The sequence below is a fragment of the Anomaloglossus baeobatrachus genome, chromosome 4 (assembly GCF_048569485.1).
Source record: "Anomaloglossus baeobatrachus isolate aAnoBae1 chromosome 4, aAnoBae1.hap1, whole genome shotgun sequence".
NCBI classification, from domain to species: Eukaryota; Metazoa; Chordata; class Amphibia; order Anura; family Aromobatidae; genus Anomaloglossus; species Anomaloglossus baeobatrachus.
The window spans coordinates 25018058-25029717 of record NC_134356.1 but is presented as its reverse complement, the minus strand read 5'-3'; the positions used below and the strand labels follow the sequence as shown (position 1 = coordinate 25029717).

At 43.3% G+C, this 11660-nt stretch overlaps 1 protein-coding gene across 1 annotated transcript; it reads left to right on the top strand.

Moving 5' to 3' along the window:
- Positions 1 to 4057: 4057 nt before the first annotated feature.
- LOC142302785 (E3 ubiquitin/ISG15 ligase TRIM25-like) lies at positions 4058 to 8334 on the top strand. Its single transcript, XM_075343895.1, has one exon. It carries the CDS (start codon positions 4085 to 4087, stop codon positions 5714 to 5716), a length of 1632 nt encoding a protein of 543 aa, XP_075200010.1. The 5' UTR covers positions 4058 to 4084; the 3' UTR covers positions 5717 to 8334.
- Positions 8335 to 11660: the final 3326 nt, after the last annotated feature.

Sequence of the window (11660 nt, the reverse complement as noted above, 5' to 3'; positions counted from 1 at the left end):
CTGCCTGGTATCCGAGGAGTCCACCGGCTGGAGACAACATTTTTTCACCTTGTGTCGAGCCTCCTAGTGGCAGAGCGCAAGCCCACAGTCCTGTGTCCCCCAATTTTATTAACGAGATATCTTTTTTCCATTTTTTTTATAATGTACATATTACTAACATGTCTATCCATCCTGTGTTTTCCATCATTCCACGACTTTTCCTTTTTGGTGTTGCAATTTCATTGTTGAGAGGAGTGTATATTTGTTTAACTCACTTTTTACCAATTAAAATGAAAAAAGAAAGAAAATTGCTGTTACCATACTGACCTGGAGAATCATGCTGCCTTGTTTTTTTTTACCATGTAATGAACGCCGTAAGAAGGAAACCCAAATAAACAGCAGAAGACTATGAAAACAGTAGAGGCGCACTGAGAGGACGGCGCTGTCCGTACCAGTCTTGGAGGTAGCATCCAATCAGAAGCTGTGATGTTACAAAAGTCATCACCTGTTACTAGGCAGAATAGGGAGTCGAGTTAGTCAGGTGAAAAAAAGGACACGTCAGTCAGGACTCCTGTCAGGCATCCGTCTTAAGTGATATGGACATTTAGAAGAATAATGCTTAAAATAAGAGTTATTTTGGATAAGTATAAAACTATTGGTGTACTTTGTGCAATAAGAGACCATTTCAGTGAACAATTATGTGACGGAGGTGTCAGCCTGGGAGAGCGCCTCACAAGATGAGTCACGAGCAGAACATTACGGAAATTATGGGAGTTACACCAGTATACATAAAAAATCCCCATAGCAAAAGTCCAAATTACCCCTACAACCCCCTCAAAAAACACAAAAAATGTATTGTAACTAAAATAATCACATTATTTTTGTGAAAATATGTATTCATTAGTACAAGAAAAACCTGCTGAGGCAGAGTGTTGTGTAGTAGCACACAGTGAATCGCTGAAGTCACTCCGTGTGTAGTCCGGTTCTGTCATCTGTCACTCTCGACCAGTAGCGTACATAGAAATCACAGGACTTCATAGCAAAAGTTTTAATTGCCCCCCCCCCAACTATCCCCAATACTGTATATATACCTCACGCATACAGTATACAATGCACTGACCACACAATGCCTCTTGCAAATTATGATGTCCCTACAATGCTACCAATACAATATAATAACCCCACAGCATGATGCCCCTAAAGTACCCTCATACGTTAAGATATCCCCCCATCTGCAGGTATAAAAAAACCGAAGTGTGCGCACAGCATTTTTCTATACCCATAGGTTTTGCTCTGGAATGACTGCAGAAATGTTAGACACATTTTCTGCAGCAAATTCATGGCAAATCCGAGGTAAATCGACAGCGTGCGCACATAGCCTTAAGGCTAGGGCCCCACTTTGCGTTCTCCTACTTGCAGTTTAGAACGCACGTTTTTGCCTTAATTGATTTTGCCAAAGTTGCCTTTTTCTGGAATTTAGCGCTGAAAACGCACGTGTATTTCCTGCGTTTTAGCTGCGTTTTCAGCGCTTTTTACATGCTTTTCCACTTGCGTTTTGAAAGATGCGTTTTGAACATCAAGACACAGCTAAATAGAGTTTAAGCAGTCTAAGGCCTGTGACACACATCCGTGCCGCCGGCACGTGTTTGTCATTTTTTACACGTACCGGCGGCACGGAGACACGTACAGCAATGCTACCCTATGGTAGCAGGCACACACACGTAAAACCACACGGAACGTGTGTCCGTGTGCGTTTGTACGTGTGTGCGTTTTTCAAAGCGCTGACATGTCAGTGTTTTCTTCCGCAGCACGGGTGTCACACGGCCCGCACCCGTACTACACGGGTGTAGTGTGGATGCGGTCCCGTGTGACACGCGCCGGAGAAAACACACGTGTCAGTGAAAAATAAAAAAACATTAACTCACCTTCTCTGCCGCTGCTGCCTCTTGCTGCCGACCGCCGCTCATTAATCTCATAGAATATTCACTTCACTGCCTGGCAGCAGCAGCAGCGGCGAGACGGGAGGGCTGGAGACCGAGGATCAGCACCACGGACAGCAGCGCGGACAGCAGGAAGGACCAGGTGAGTATAATAATTACCGGTTCTACGTGTGCTATCGCGGATAGCACACGTAGAACACACGTGTCCCGCACGTACCAGAGACACGTACTTACCTGCACGCAACACGCAGGGGAAATACGTGTCTCTCGGCACGTGCGTGAATTTAACGTGAATGTGGCAGAGGCCTAAAAGAATGAAAAAATGGAAAAAAGTTAAACAAATCTATATTTTAAAGTAAAATAATGGAAATATATTTATATCATTAAATTATTGCGGTAATTCGATTTTAAACGTAAATTAGTAATAAATTAATAATTTTCTGAATTTTATTGGTCGGACTATGTGTGTGTGTAAAGGGACATATGAAATCATTATTTTGATGTCCAAAAAGCATGCGTTTTTGAAGTCCAAAATGTATGTTTTCGGCACCAAAAAAGCAGGTTAAACGCAGGAATTTGGAGGATTCTTGTTTTTTGCCATTTCTCATTGACTTCAATGTTAGCAAAACTGACCGAAAATGGCAAAAACAATTGACATGTTGCTTCTTTCAACGCATGGTTTTTGCCACAAAATATGCAAATTCGCAGATGCGTTTACAAAGTAGGGTCGGAAAAATCACATTTGCGATTGATTTTAATGGGAAATGGAAACGCAAGCCTTTTGGCAGGAAAAAGGTGCTTCTCAAAACGGACCAAAAAAGCACCATAAACGCAGGTGGAAACGCAAAGTGGGGCCCCAGCCTAAGGCTACATTCACACGCTGCATTTTGCGTCATTTTTTGGCAGTGTTTTTAATGAGTTTGATACAAAATAAAAGCTGACTTTGCAGTCCCAGCAAAAGCTGTGAGATTTCATAAAGCTATTGCACACAATTGTTTATTTTTCGTGACTGGAATGTAAAACAGCTGCTTTTTTTTTAAAGAACCTCAAGTGTGAATATAGGCAAATAGGTGGAGGAGGCATAAATGCACTGCAGCGTAAATGCTTGCGTCCTGCGTCCCCTGCACAATCTATGAAGATTGTGCATGAGACGTGCGCACATTGCTTTTCTGAACGCAGTGATTTGGGTGATAAAATGTTGACCCAAATCCGTGCGTTCATCAAAGCAGCATGTCAATTATTTGGGCATTCTGGATGCAACTCCCACTCTGTCTATGGTGGGGGCAGCAGCCATAGCGCATGAAATCGGCTTTTTTTTAACAAAAATACTGCATTCATTATGCAGCTATTTGAAGCGCACATGTGCTGTCAAATTGCTGCAGAATATTCAGCAGTTACGTGCACATGAGCCCTAAATCTCCTTGGGGGGGGGGGTCTGCTGGAAAAACTATCGAATTTCCCATTGACTTGCATTATGCTTGTTACTTGAAATGAGCACCCAAGCATTAGAAATTGTTCGACTCGAGTAACGACCACCTGAGCATTTTAGTGCTCACCCATCACTAGTCCTTGCCACTAGACTTGTGTCTACGATTGGACAACTTCATCAGGTTAGCACCTAGGTTGTTTTCTGGCCACTGCAGTCCCTGTACTTTAAACAACCTACTTTTTGGTGCACTGTGTGTTGTTTTTCTTTTGACTTTTTGCCAGTTTAATAGACAATGATGATTGGTAATTGTTTATTGTCTGTTCACACAATCTTTAAAATGATATTTAGGCATATTGTTAGCAGTACATCCTCTTTTTCAATAGGCAATGTATTATTATTTATTATTTATAAAAAATAAAAGATCCAATTAGCTGTCAAATAAAGATTTTGCTAGTTTGACTGGCGGCATGTGTATGAATATACAGTCACAGATTTTCAGCTAATGTGAAAGGACGTTAAGGATGTGAACACATCCCAAAGATGTTTCCCACCTTGATTTCACTGCAACAGCGCACACACTATAATCTAAGATCATTTCTGTTTTTTTAACATGTTGATGTTTCATATCTACTCAAGATGCTAGCTAACTCCTTCCATCCCATAAACAGTTAAAACCGCCCCTGGTTTCTGGACCTATGATAACTGTAGTTTCATTTTCTCTCTTCCTGTGTCAGCCATGGCGTCGTCTTCTGATCTGAGAGAGGAGCTGGACTGCTCCATCTGTCTGAGCACTTATACAGATCCTGTAATGCTGCGATGTGGACACAACTTCTGCCGGGTCTGTATTGATCGTGTGCTGGATACACAGGACGAGTCTGGAGTTTATTCCTGTCCTGACTGCAGAGAACAGTTTCAGGAGCGGCCGACGCTGATGAGGAACTTTGCTTTGTGTAAAATTGTGACGAATATATGGCACACTATGCGACCTCAAAAGGAGATCACCGGGGTCTGCTGCACTTACTGTGTGGACTCTCCGGTACCTGCTGTTAGATCCTGTCTACACTGTGAGGCTTCTCTGTGTGATAAACACCTAAGATCTCACAGCAAATCATCTGAACACGTCTTATCTGATCCCAGCACTTCTCTGCAGAAACGGAAATGTTCTGTCCATAAGGAACTTTTAAAATACTATTGTACTCAAGATGCCATCTGTATCTGTGTGTCCTGCAGTTTGGTTGGAGACCATCGGGGACATCAGGTGGAGACACTGGATGTGGTCTCAAATAATAAGACGAAGAAACTGAGAAATGTTCTCCAGAAACTGACCACAAAGAGAGAGGAGACTGAAGAAAGAGTCCGGAGTCTGGAGAAGCGCTGGAGAAAAGCTCAAGAAAAAGCATCCGAAAAAGCTGAGAGAGTCACTGCCCTGTGTACAGACATCAGGAGACGGGTGGACGACCTGGAGGAGAAGGTCCTGAGTGAGATCTCCAGGCAGGAAAAGGAAGAGTCACTGTCACTGTCTGCTCTGATCCATCAGCTGGAGATAAAGAAGGACGAGCTGTCCAGGAAGATGAGGCACATTGAGGAGCTGTGTAACATGACTGATCCACTGACCGTCTTACAGGAACCAGACACCGGGGACTTGTGTGATCCTGAGGAGGAGGGAGGTGATGAGGACACAGGGGGACATGATAAACAACTCCATGATGGAGATGACCTGGATGTGGCTGTGATCTCATACTTATTACACACATTATGTGAGGTAATAACAGATATAAGAAGTGGGATCTATGTGGTGCATCCTGCAGACATATTACTGGATGTAAACACAGCTGCTAATAATGTCCATATATCAGAAAACCTGAAAACTGCAACCTGGACAGAAGAAAAGCAGAAACGTCCAGAAACAGCAGAGAGATTCCAGGATTATCAGGTGATGAGCAGGAGGGGATTTACCTCAGGACGCCATTACTGGGATGTGGAGATCAGTAGATCAGGGGTGTGGTGTGTAGGAATGTGTTATCCCAGTATGGACAGGAGAGGGCAGCAGTCATACATTGGGGATAATAACAAGTCCTGGAGTTTGCTGAGATATAATAATCAGTGTTCAGTGATACATGACAGTATAGAGATCCAGTTACCTGACAAGATCTCCAGTGATAGAGTCAGGATCTGTCTGGATTATGAGGCCGGGCAGTTGTCCTTTTATGAGCTGTGTGACCCCATCAGACATTTACACACCTTCACTGCCGCCTTCTCCGAGCCCCTTCATGCTGCATTATATCTAAATGATGGTTGTTTGACTGTAAAAAAAAATAATGTGTCAGTGACATGTGATAACTATCCTCAAGAAAGGATCTGTAATTGACCTTTGGCCACAAGGCTTATAAGTGACATTTTTGAAAATCTGACATGTAATCCATGTTTTCTTCATTGTATATAATGTTATCAGACACAGACTGCAAAAGCAGTGAAAAAGAGAAGGCTCCTTTCCGTTAACCCACAGATTGCTTCAATGTTAAGTTCATTTGAAAATTTTTGTTCTTTTTTCCTCTCGTGTCATGTTGATTGTACCTTACTTCCTATATGTCACTTTTCATGTTCGTTCAATTAACTAGTGATTAATGATGGGCAAGCGTGCTCGCCACTGCTCGATACTTAATCGAACCTTGGGGCGCTCGGGTACGCTCGATGCTTGGTCAAGTATCGCTGGTGCTCGAATGTGTCAAACGTGAAACAATGAACACAAAGTGCTGGCTCACTTCAGTGAATGAGCCAGCACCCCAGTGAGAGCCACTTGCAGTCTTGAATGACTCTAACTTGGGGTGAACCTCCCCACCCCTCTCCACCAGAAATTCTCTGTTTATTGCTGCCTGAATGTGGGCGGAGAGATGATGTGGCCAATCATTGACTTTATACTCGGCCGTCAGTCTCCTGTAATGAGTAGGAGGTAAGTGAATGGTTAGGTAGTTCGGCTCTTCGTGCTAGTGATGGGCAGTCTGGCTCTTTTTGGTGATCCGGTTCCCATGGCTCCGTTCACCAAAAAGAGCCGGATCTTTCAGATCGTTCTCGGCTCCTTATTAAATATGTGTTCACCGCAGGTGAACACATATTTAAGATTATAGTAACGCCGAAAAAAGCCCCACCCACCCGTGGATAAGCCCCACCCACTTACAAGCGCCCAGTTAGATTGCTGAGTAGGCGGAGTTTAGCTGCGGGTGGGCGGGGGTTTGACGGCGAAAAGAGCCGTTTAGATATTTTAGCGGCTCACACTGGTGATCCGGCTCCTGTCGTTCACAGCAGGGAGTCGGATCTTTGTGTCGGATCGTTCGCGACCGACACATCACTACTTCGTGCACATACAGCCAACCATAAACAGAGCATTTCAAGGGGTTGGTGGGCAGTATTGTTTTGGGACACACTACATTCGAAAACGTTGTTTTTACCCACTAACTGTACACGAGCACTTACCATTATTATTAACCCATAATTCCTTAATTTCTAAATTGTGTTTGGAATTGACCAATAAATCTCTATTAATAAGTTGACTATAGATTTCTCAGGTATGTATTTCTGGTCCCTTATTCATTTTACCATTAACCCTTTACATTTTTTTGAGATGTGTCATATATACGCAACACTCCAAGGCCACGTAATAAGTAGGGATGAGTGAACTGCTCAGTGCTCACTAAGGGCAAGCACGCACTTTGCTTTTTACCTGCTTTTTTGCTGCTTTTTCAACTGCAGGGTTGAACTCCTTCACGACTATGGACAGATATTTCCGTCATGGAGCGTGTCCCGTTAAGCCCCGCCCCCTGCCCTACATGTTCCGAGTGGAATCGCATTCCACCCGTAACATTAACCCCTTAGATCTCGCTGCCAAAGTCTGGCAGCGAGATCTATATGCGCGCAGCCATGTTTTTTACTTACCGCCGCCCCCACCGGAAGTCACGTGAGTGATCACGTGACATTCGGGGGTTGCAATCGTAGCACAGGGTCATGTGATGACGCCTGCAGCTACAAAGTTTCACTTTCGTTTTTCCTCGGCCGGGAGCAGAGGGAAAAAGAAAGTGACTATTTCTGCTGTTTACAGCTGTATAGCTGTGATCAGCAGATAGCGATCAGCGATCGGATTGCTGATTGCTATAGCCCCCTAGGGGGACTAGTAAAATAAAATAAAAAAAGTAAAACAAAAGTTTTAAAAAATTAAAAAAAAAACCTAAAAGTTCAAATCACCCCCATTTCCCCCCATTGAAAATTAAAGGGTTAAAAAAAATAAATATAAACATATTTAGTATCGCCGCGTTCAGAAATGCCCGATCTATCAAAATATAACACCAATTAATCTGATTGGTAAACGGCGTAATGGCAAAAAAATTCCAAACGCCAAAATTACGTTTTTTGGTCGCCGCAAGTTTTACGCAAAATGCAATAACAGGCGATCAAAACGTAGCATCTGCGCAAAAATGCTACCATTAGAAACATCAGCTCGAGACGCAAAAAATAAGCTGTCACTGAGCCATAGATCCCAAAAAATGAGAACTCTACGGGTTTTGGAAAATGGCGCAAAACGTACGCCACTTTTATTGGACAAGCTTGTGAATTTTTTTTAACCCCTTAGATACAAGTAAACCTATACATGTTTGGTGTCTACAAACTCGCACTGACCTCAGGCATCATACCCACACATCAGTTTTACCATATAGTGAACACCGTGAATAAAACATCCCAAAAACTATTGTGCCATCACACTTTTTTTGCAATTTTTCCACACTTGGAATTTTTTTGCTGCTTTCCAGTACACCATATGGTAAAACTTATGGTTTCATTTAAAAGTACAACTTGTCCCGCCAAAAAACAAGCCCTCATATGGCAAGATTGACAGAAAAATAAAAAAGTTACGGCTCTCGGAAGAAGGGGAGCAAAAAACAAAAACGCAAAAACGGAAAGTGCCCCAGGGCTGAAGGGGTTAATGCCAAAATGGATGTGTTCTGCTTTTCAAGCAAAGTCTATGGGAATTTGGTTTTCTAGACCGCACTATGCAGTTCAAAAAGGTGCCTTTTTGTGGCAGAAATTTAGGCAAAAACTCAGCTTTGCAGTTCAAAACTCAGATGGCAAAAACAACTGACATGTCAGTTGTTTTTGCCATTTGAGTTTTGAACTGCAAAGCTGAGTTTTTCCCTAAATTTCTGCCACAAAAAGGCACCTTTTTGAACTGCAAAGTGCGTTCAACAAAACCAAATTCCCTTAGGCTATGTGCCCACGCTGCTGAAAATGCGCGGATTTTGCCGCGGATTTCTCGCGGAAAAGCCGCGGATTTCCCGAAAATCTGCAGCAGCGGCACTTCCCAGCCATTTCTATGGCTTTTTGGAAATGCTGTGCCCATGCTGCGGATTTTTCCGCGGCGGATTTGGTGCGGATTTTGATCCGGAAAAATCTGCAACATGTCAATTATTGTTGCGGATTTTGATCCGGATTTTGGCTTCAGAATTGGGAAAAAAAAATCCGCACCAAAATTCGCGGCAATTCCGCGGCAAATCCGCACCTTTGAAAAGGTGCGGATTTTGCGGGAAAGCCGCGGATTTTCATGCAGAAAAATCCGCAGCAACATTCTACCGTGGACACATAGCCTTAGACTTTGCTTGAAAAGCAGAACACATCCATTTTGGCATTAAACCCTGCAGTTGAATAAGCAGCAAAAAAGCAGGTAAAAAGCAAAGTGCGTGCTAACAAGCATTTTGACGCCTGAGTGTTTGGTACTCGTTTACAGATTATAATTATAATCTGCCAGAAAAATGCTTGAGTTCCTCATTGATTTCCATTATACTCTGTACACGAATATAGAGCACCCAGGCATCAAAATGCTCGTTAGGCTTACCGAGCACCCGAGCATTTAGCTGATCTCTAGTAATGATCAGTAAACGGTGTGGGTTGGGGGGGATATATTACATTCAGTTGGACCCTTGAGGCTACACAAAGACTATTAGGAGTGTCATAGTTGTTCAGAGTTTTCCTGACAGGGATTCGATTTTGTAGGATAAAACCCCATGTATATCCACTAGTTGTTGGTGAGCAGTAAAATGCTCAGTGCTCGGTACTCGAAATAATGAGTGAACACTGCCAAGCTTGAGCGCTCTTTACTTGAATCAAGCAATCAGACGCTCAGAAGAGCTCGACTTGAGTAACGAGTATTATATACTCGTTACTGGCTTCAAACTGAAGTAGTGCGCATGACCCAAACTCCTGTGACACAGCGCATTCATTAACATATTAGCAGGTAGACAGTAGTGATGGGTAGTTCGTGAGTGAGTAGTTCAAAATGAACTAATCTTCAGAGTGAACTAGTTCATCTATCACCATCCTGACAGAGATTAGTTCATTATGAACTAAACAGCAGTGTGAGGAGACAGAGAGTGATCCTCTACAGCTCCAAGAGGCTCCTGCTCTCACACTTGAAGGTAGTAAAACACTAGCACACATCAAATACAAATATAATAGTAATAATAATATTAATAAAAACTGAAATTGCACAGTAGACAGACACAGCTCATATGTGTGTATGAGAGAGAGTTTCTGTGTGTGGTTTATGCCCCTCACCTGTCTGTGTGATAGGATCAGCCTCCTGTAGAGGATCAGCCTCCTGTAGAGGATCAGCCTCCTGTAGTCTAGAAGATCAGTCTTGCTAAAAACTTTACCACTGTCTCCTGTTCTGTTCTCAAAATGGTGAATGCTGAACTGCTCCTCAGCTCCCTCATCCACATTCATTATGAGTCAGTACTCTACACTACCACATGGGGCGCTGCTGGGCTCAGTGAGATGCATCAGATTGAACTAGACTGTCCTGAGTCATTCTCAGTAGAACATTCAGTTCAGCAGCTCATCTAGTTCATCTAGTTCACAGGTCACATGATGCATTTCCTGTCAGCTCATAGGACAGGGTGGAGAGAAATACTGAACTAAACAGCAGTGTGAGGAGACAGAGAGTGATTCTCTACAGCTCCAGGAGGCTCCTGCCCTCACACTTGCTCTTTATAGCTCCTGATGCTGGAAAAGAAGGGAGTAACACTATACCACACATCAAATATAAATATAATAGTAATAATAATATTAATAAATACTGAAATTGCACAGTAGACAGACACAGCTCATATGTGTGTATGAGAGAGAGTTTTTCTGTGTGTGGTTCATGCCCCTCACCCGTCTGTGTGATAGGATCACCCTCCTGTAGAGGATCAGCCTCCTGTAGCCTAGATCAGTCTTGCTAAAATCTTTACCATTGGCTCCTGTTCTGTTCTCAAAATGGTGGCTGCTGAACTGCTTCTCAGCTCCCTCATACACATTCATTATGGGTCAGTACTCTACACTCTACACAGGGGGTGCTGCTGGGCTCCCTCATACACATTCATTATGGGTCAGTACTCTACACTACCACAGGGGGCGCTGCTGGGCTCCCTCATACACATTCATTATGAGTCAGTACTCTACACTACCACAGGGGGCGCTGCTGGGCTGAGTGAGATGCATCAGACTGAACTAGACTGTCCTGATTCATTCTCAGTAGAACATTCAGTTCAGCAGCTCATATAGTTCATTTAGTTCACAGGTCACATGATGCATTTCCTGTCAGCTCCTCAGGATAGAGTGGAGAGAAATACTGAACTAGATGAACTAAATGAGCTAATCTTTTGAACTAATCTTTTCAGTGAACTAGTTCATGGTGAACTAATCACCAAAATGAACTAGATTTCCCATCACTAGTAGACAGGGGCGTACTAGCATGCAAATGGGGGCGACTGGCCAGGGAACTAACGCCCAGGGGGCTAGTGCCCTTGCTAATTAGCATACGGTAAAAGATCTTTAGAAATACATTTTCTAAAGATCTCTTTATCTATGCTGGTGTATACAGGGACGGTTAGGCAGGGATTAGCAATATGCACCCAGAACTGCTCGTGGTTCGGGGTGCATATTGGACCTGACAGGTTCCCTTTATGGTCAAAAACATTCATACGACTTGGGAAAGAACCCTAACAAAAGATAGAACTAAAGGGGGGGGGAATGTGCAGAAGACCCGATATGTCTGTCTCCTACAGACAGCTAACTGAGCTGCCTAGGATCTGAGGAGAGGAGAGTCCACCAGGTGGAACCAACAAATTTGTTTTGCCTCCCGGTTGCAGGGCATAAACCCACGGTCCCGTGTCCCCCATGCTATTAACAACATTTTTTTTCTCCATTTTTTTGTATAATTTACATATCATTAACATGTCTATCCGTCCTGTGCTTTCCATCATTCCACGACTTTTCCTTCTTGGTGT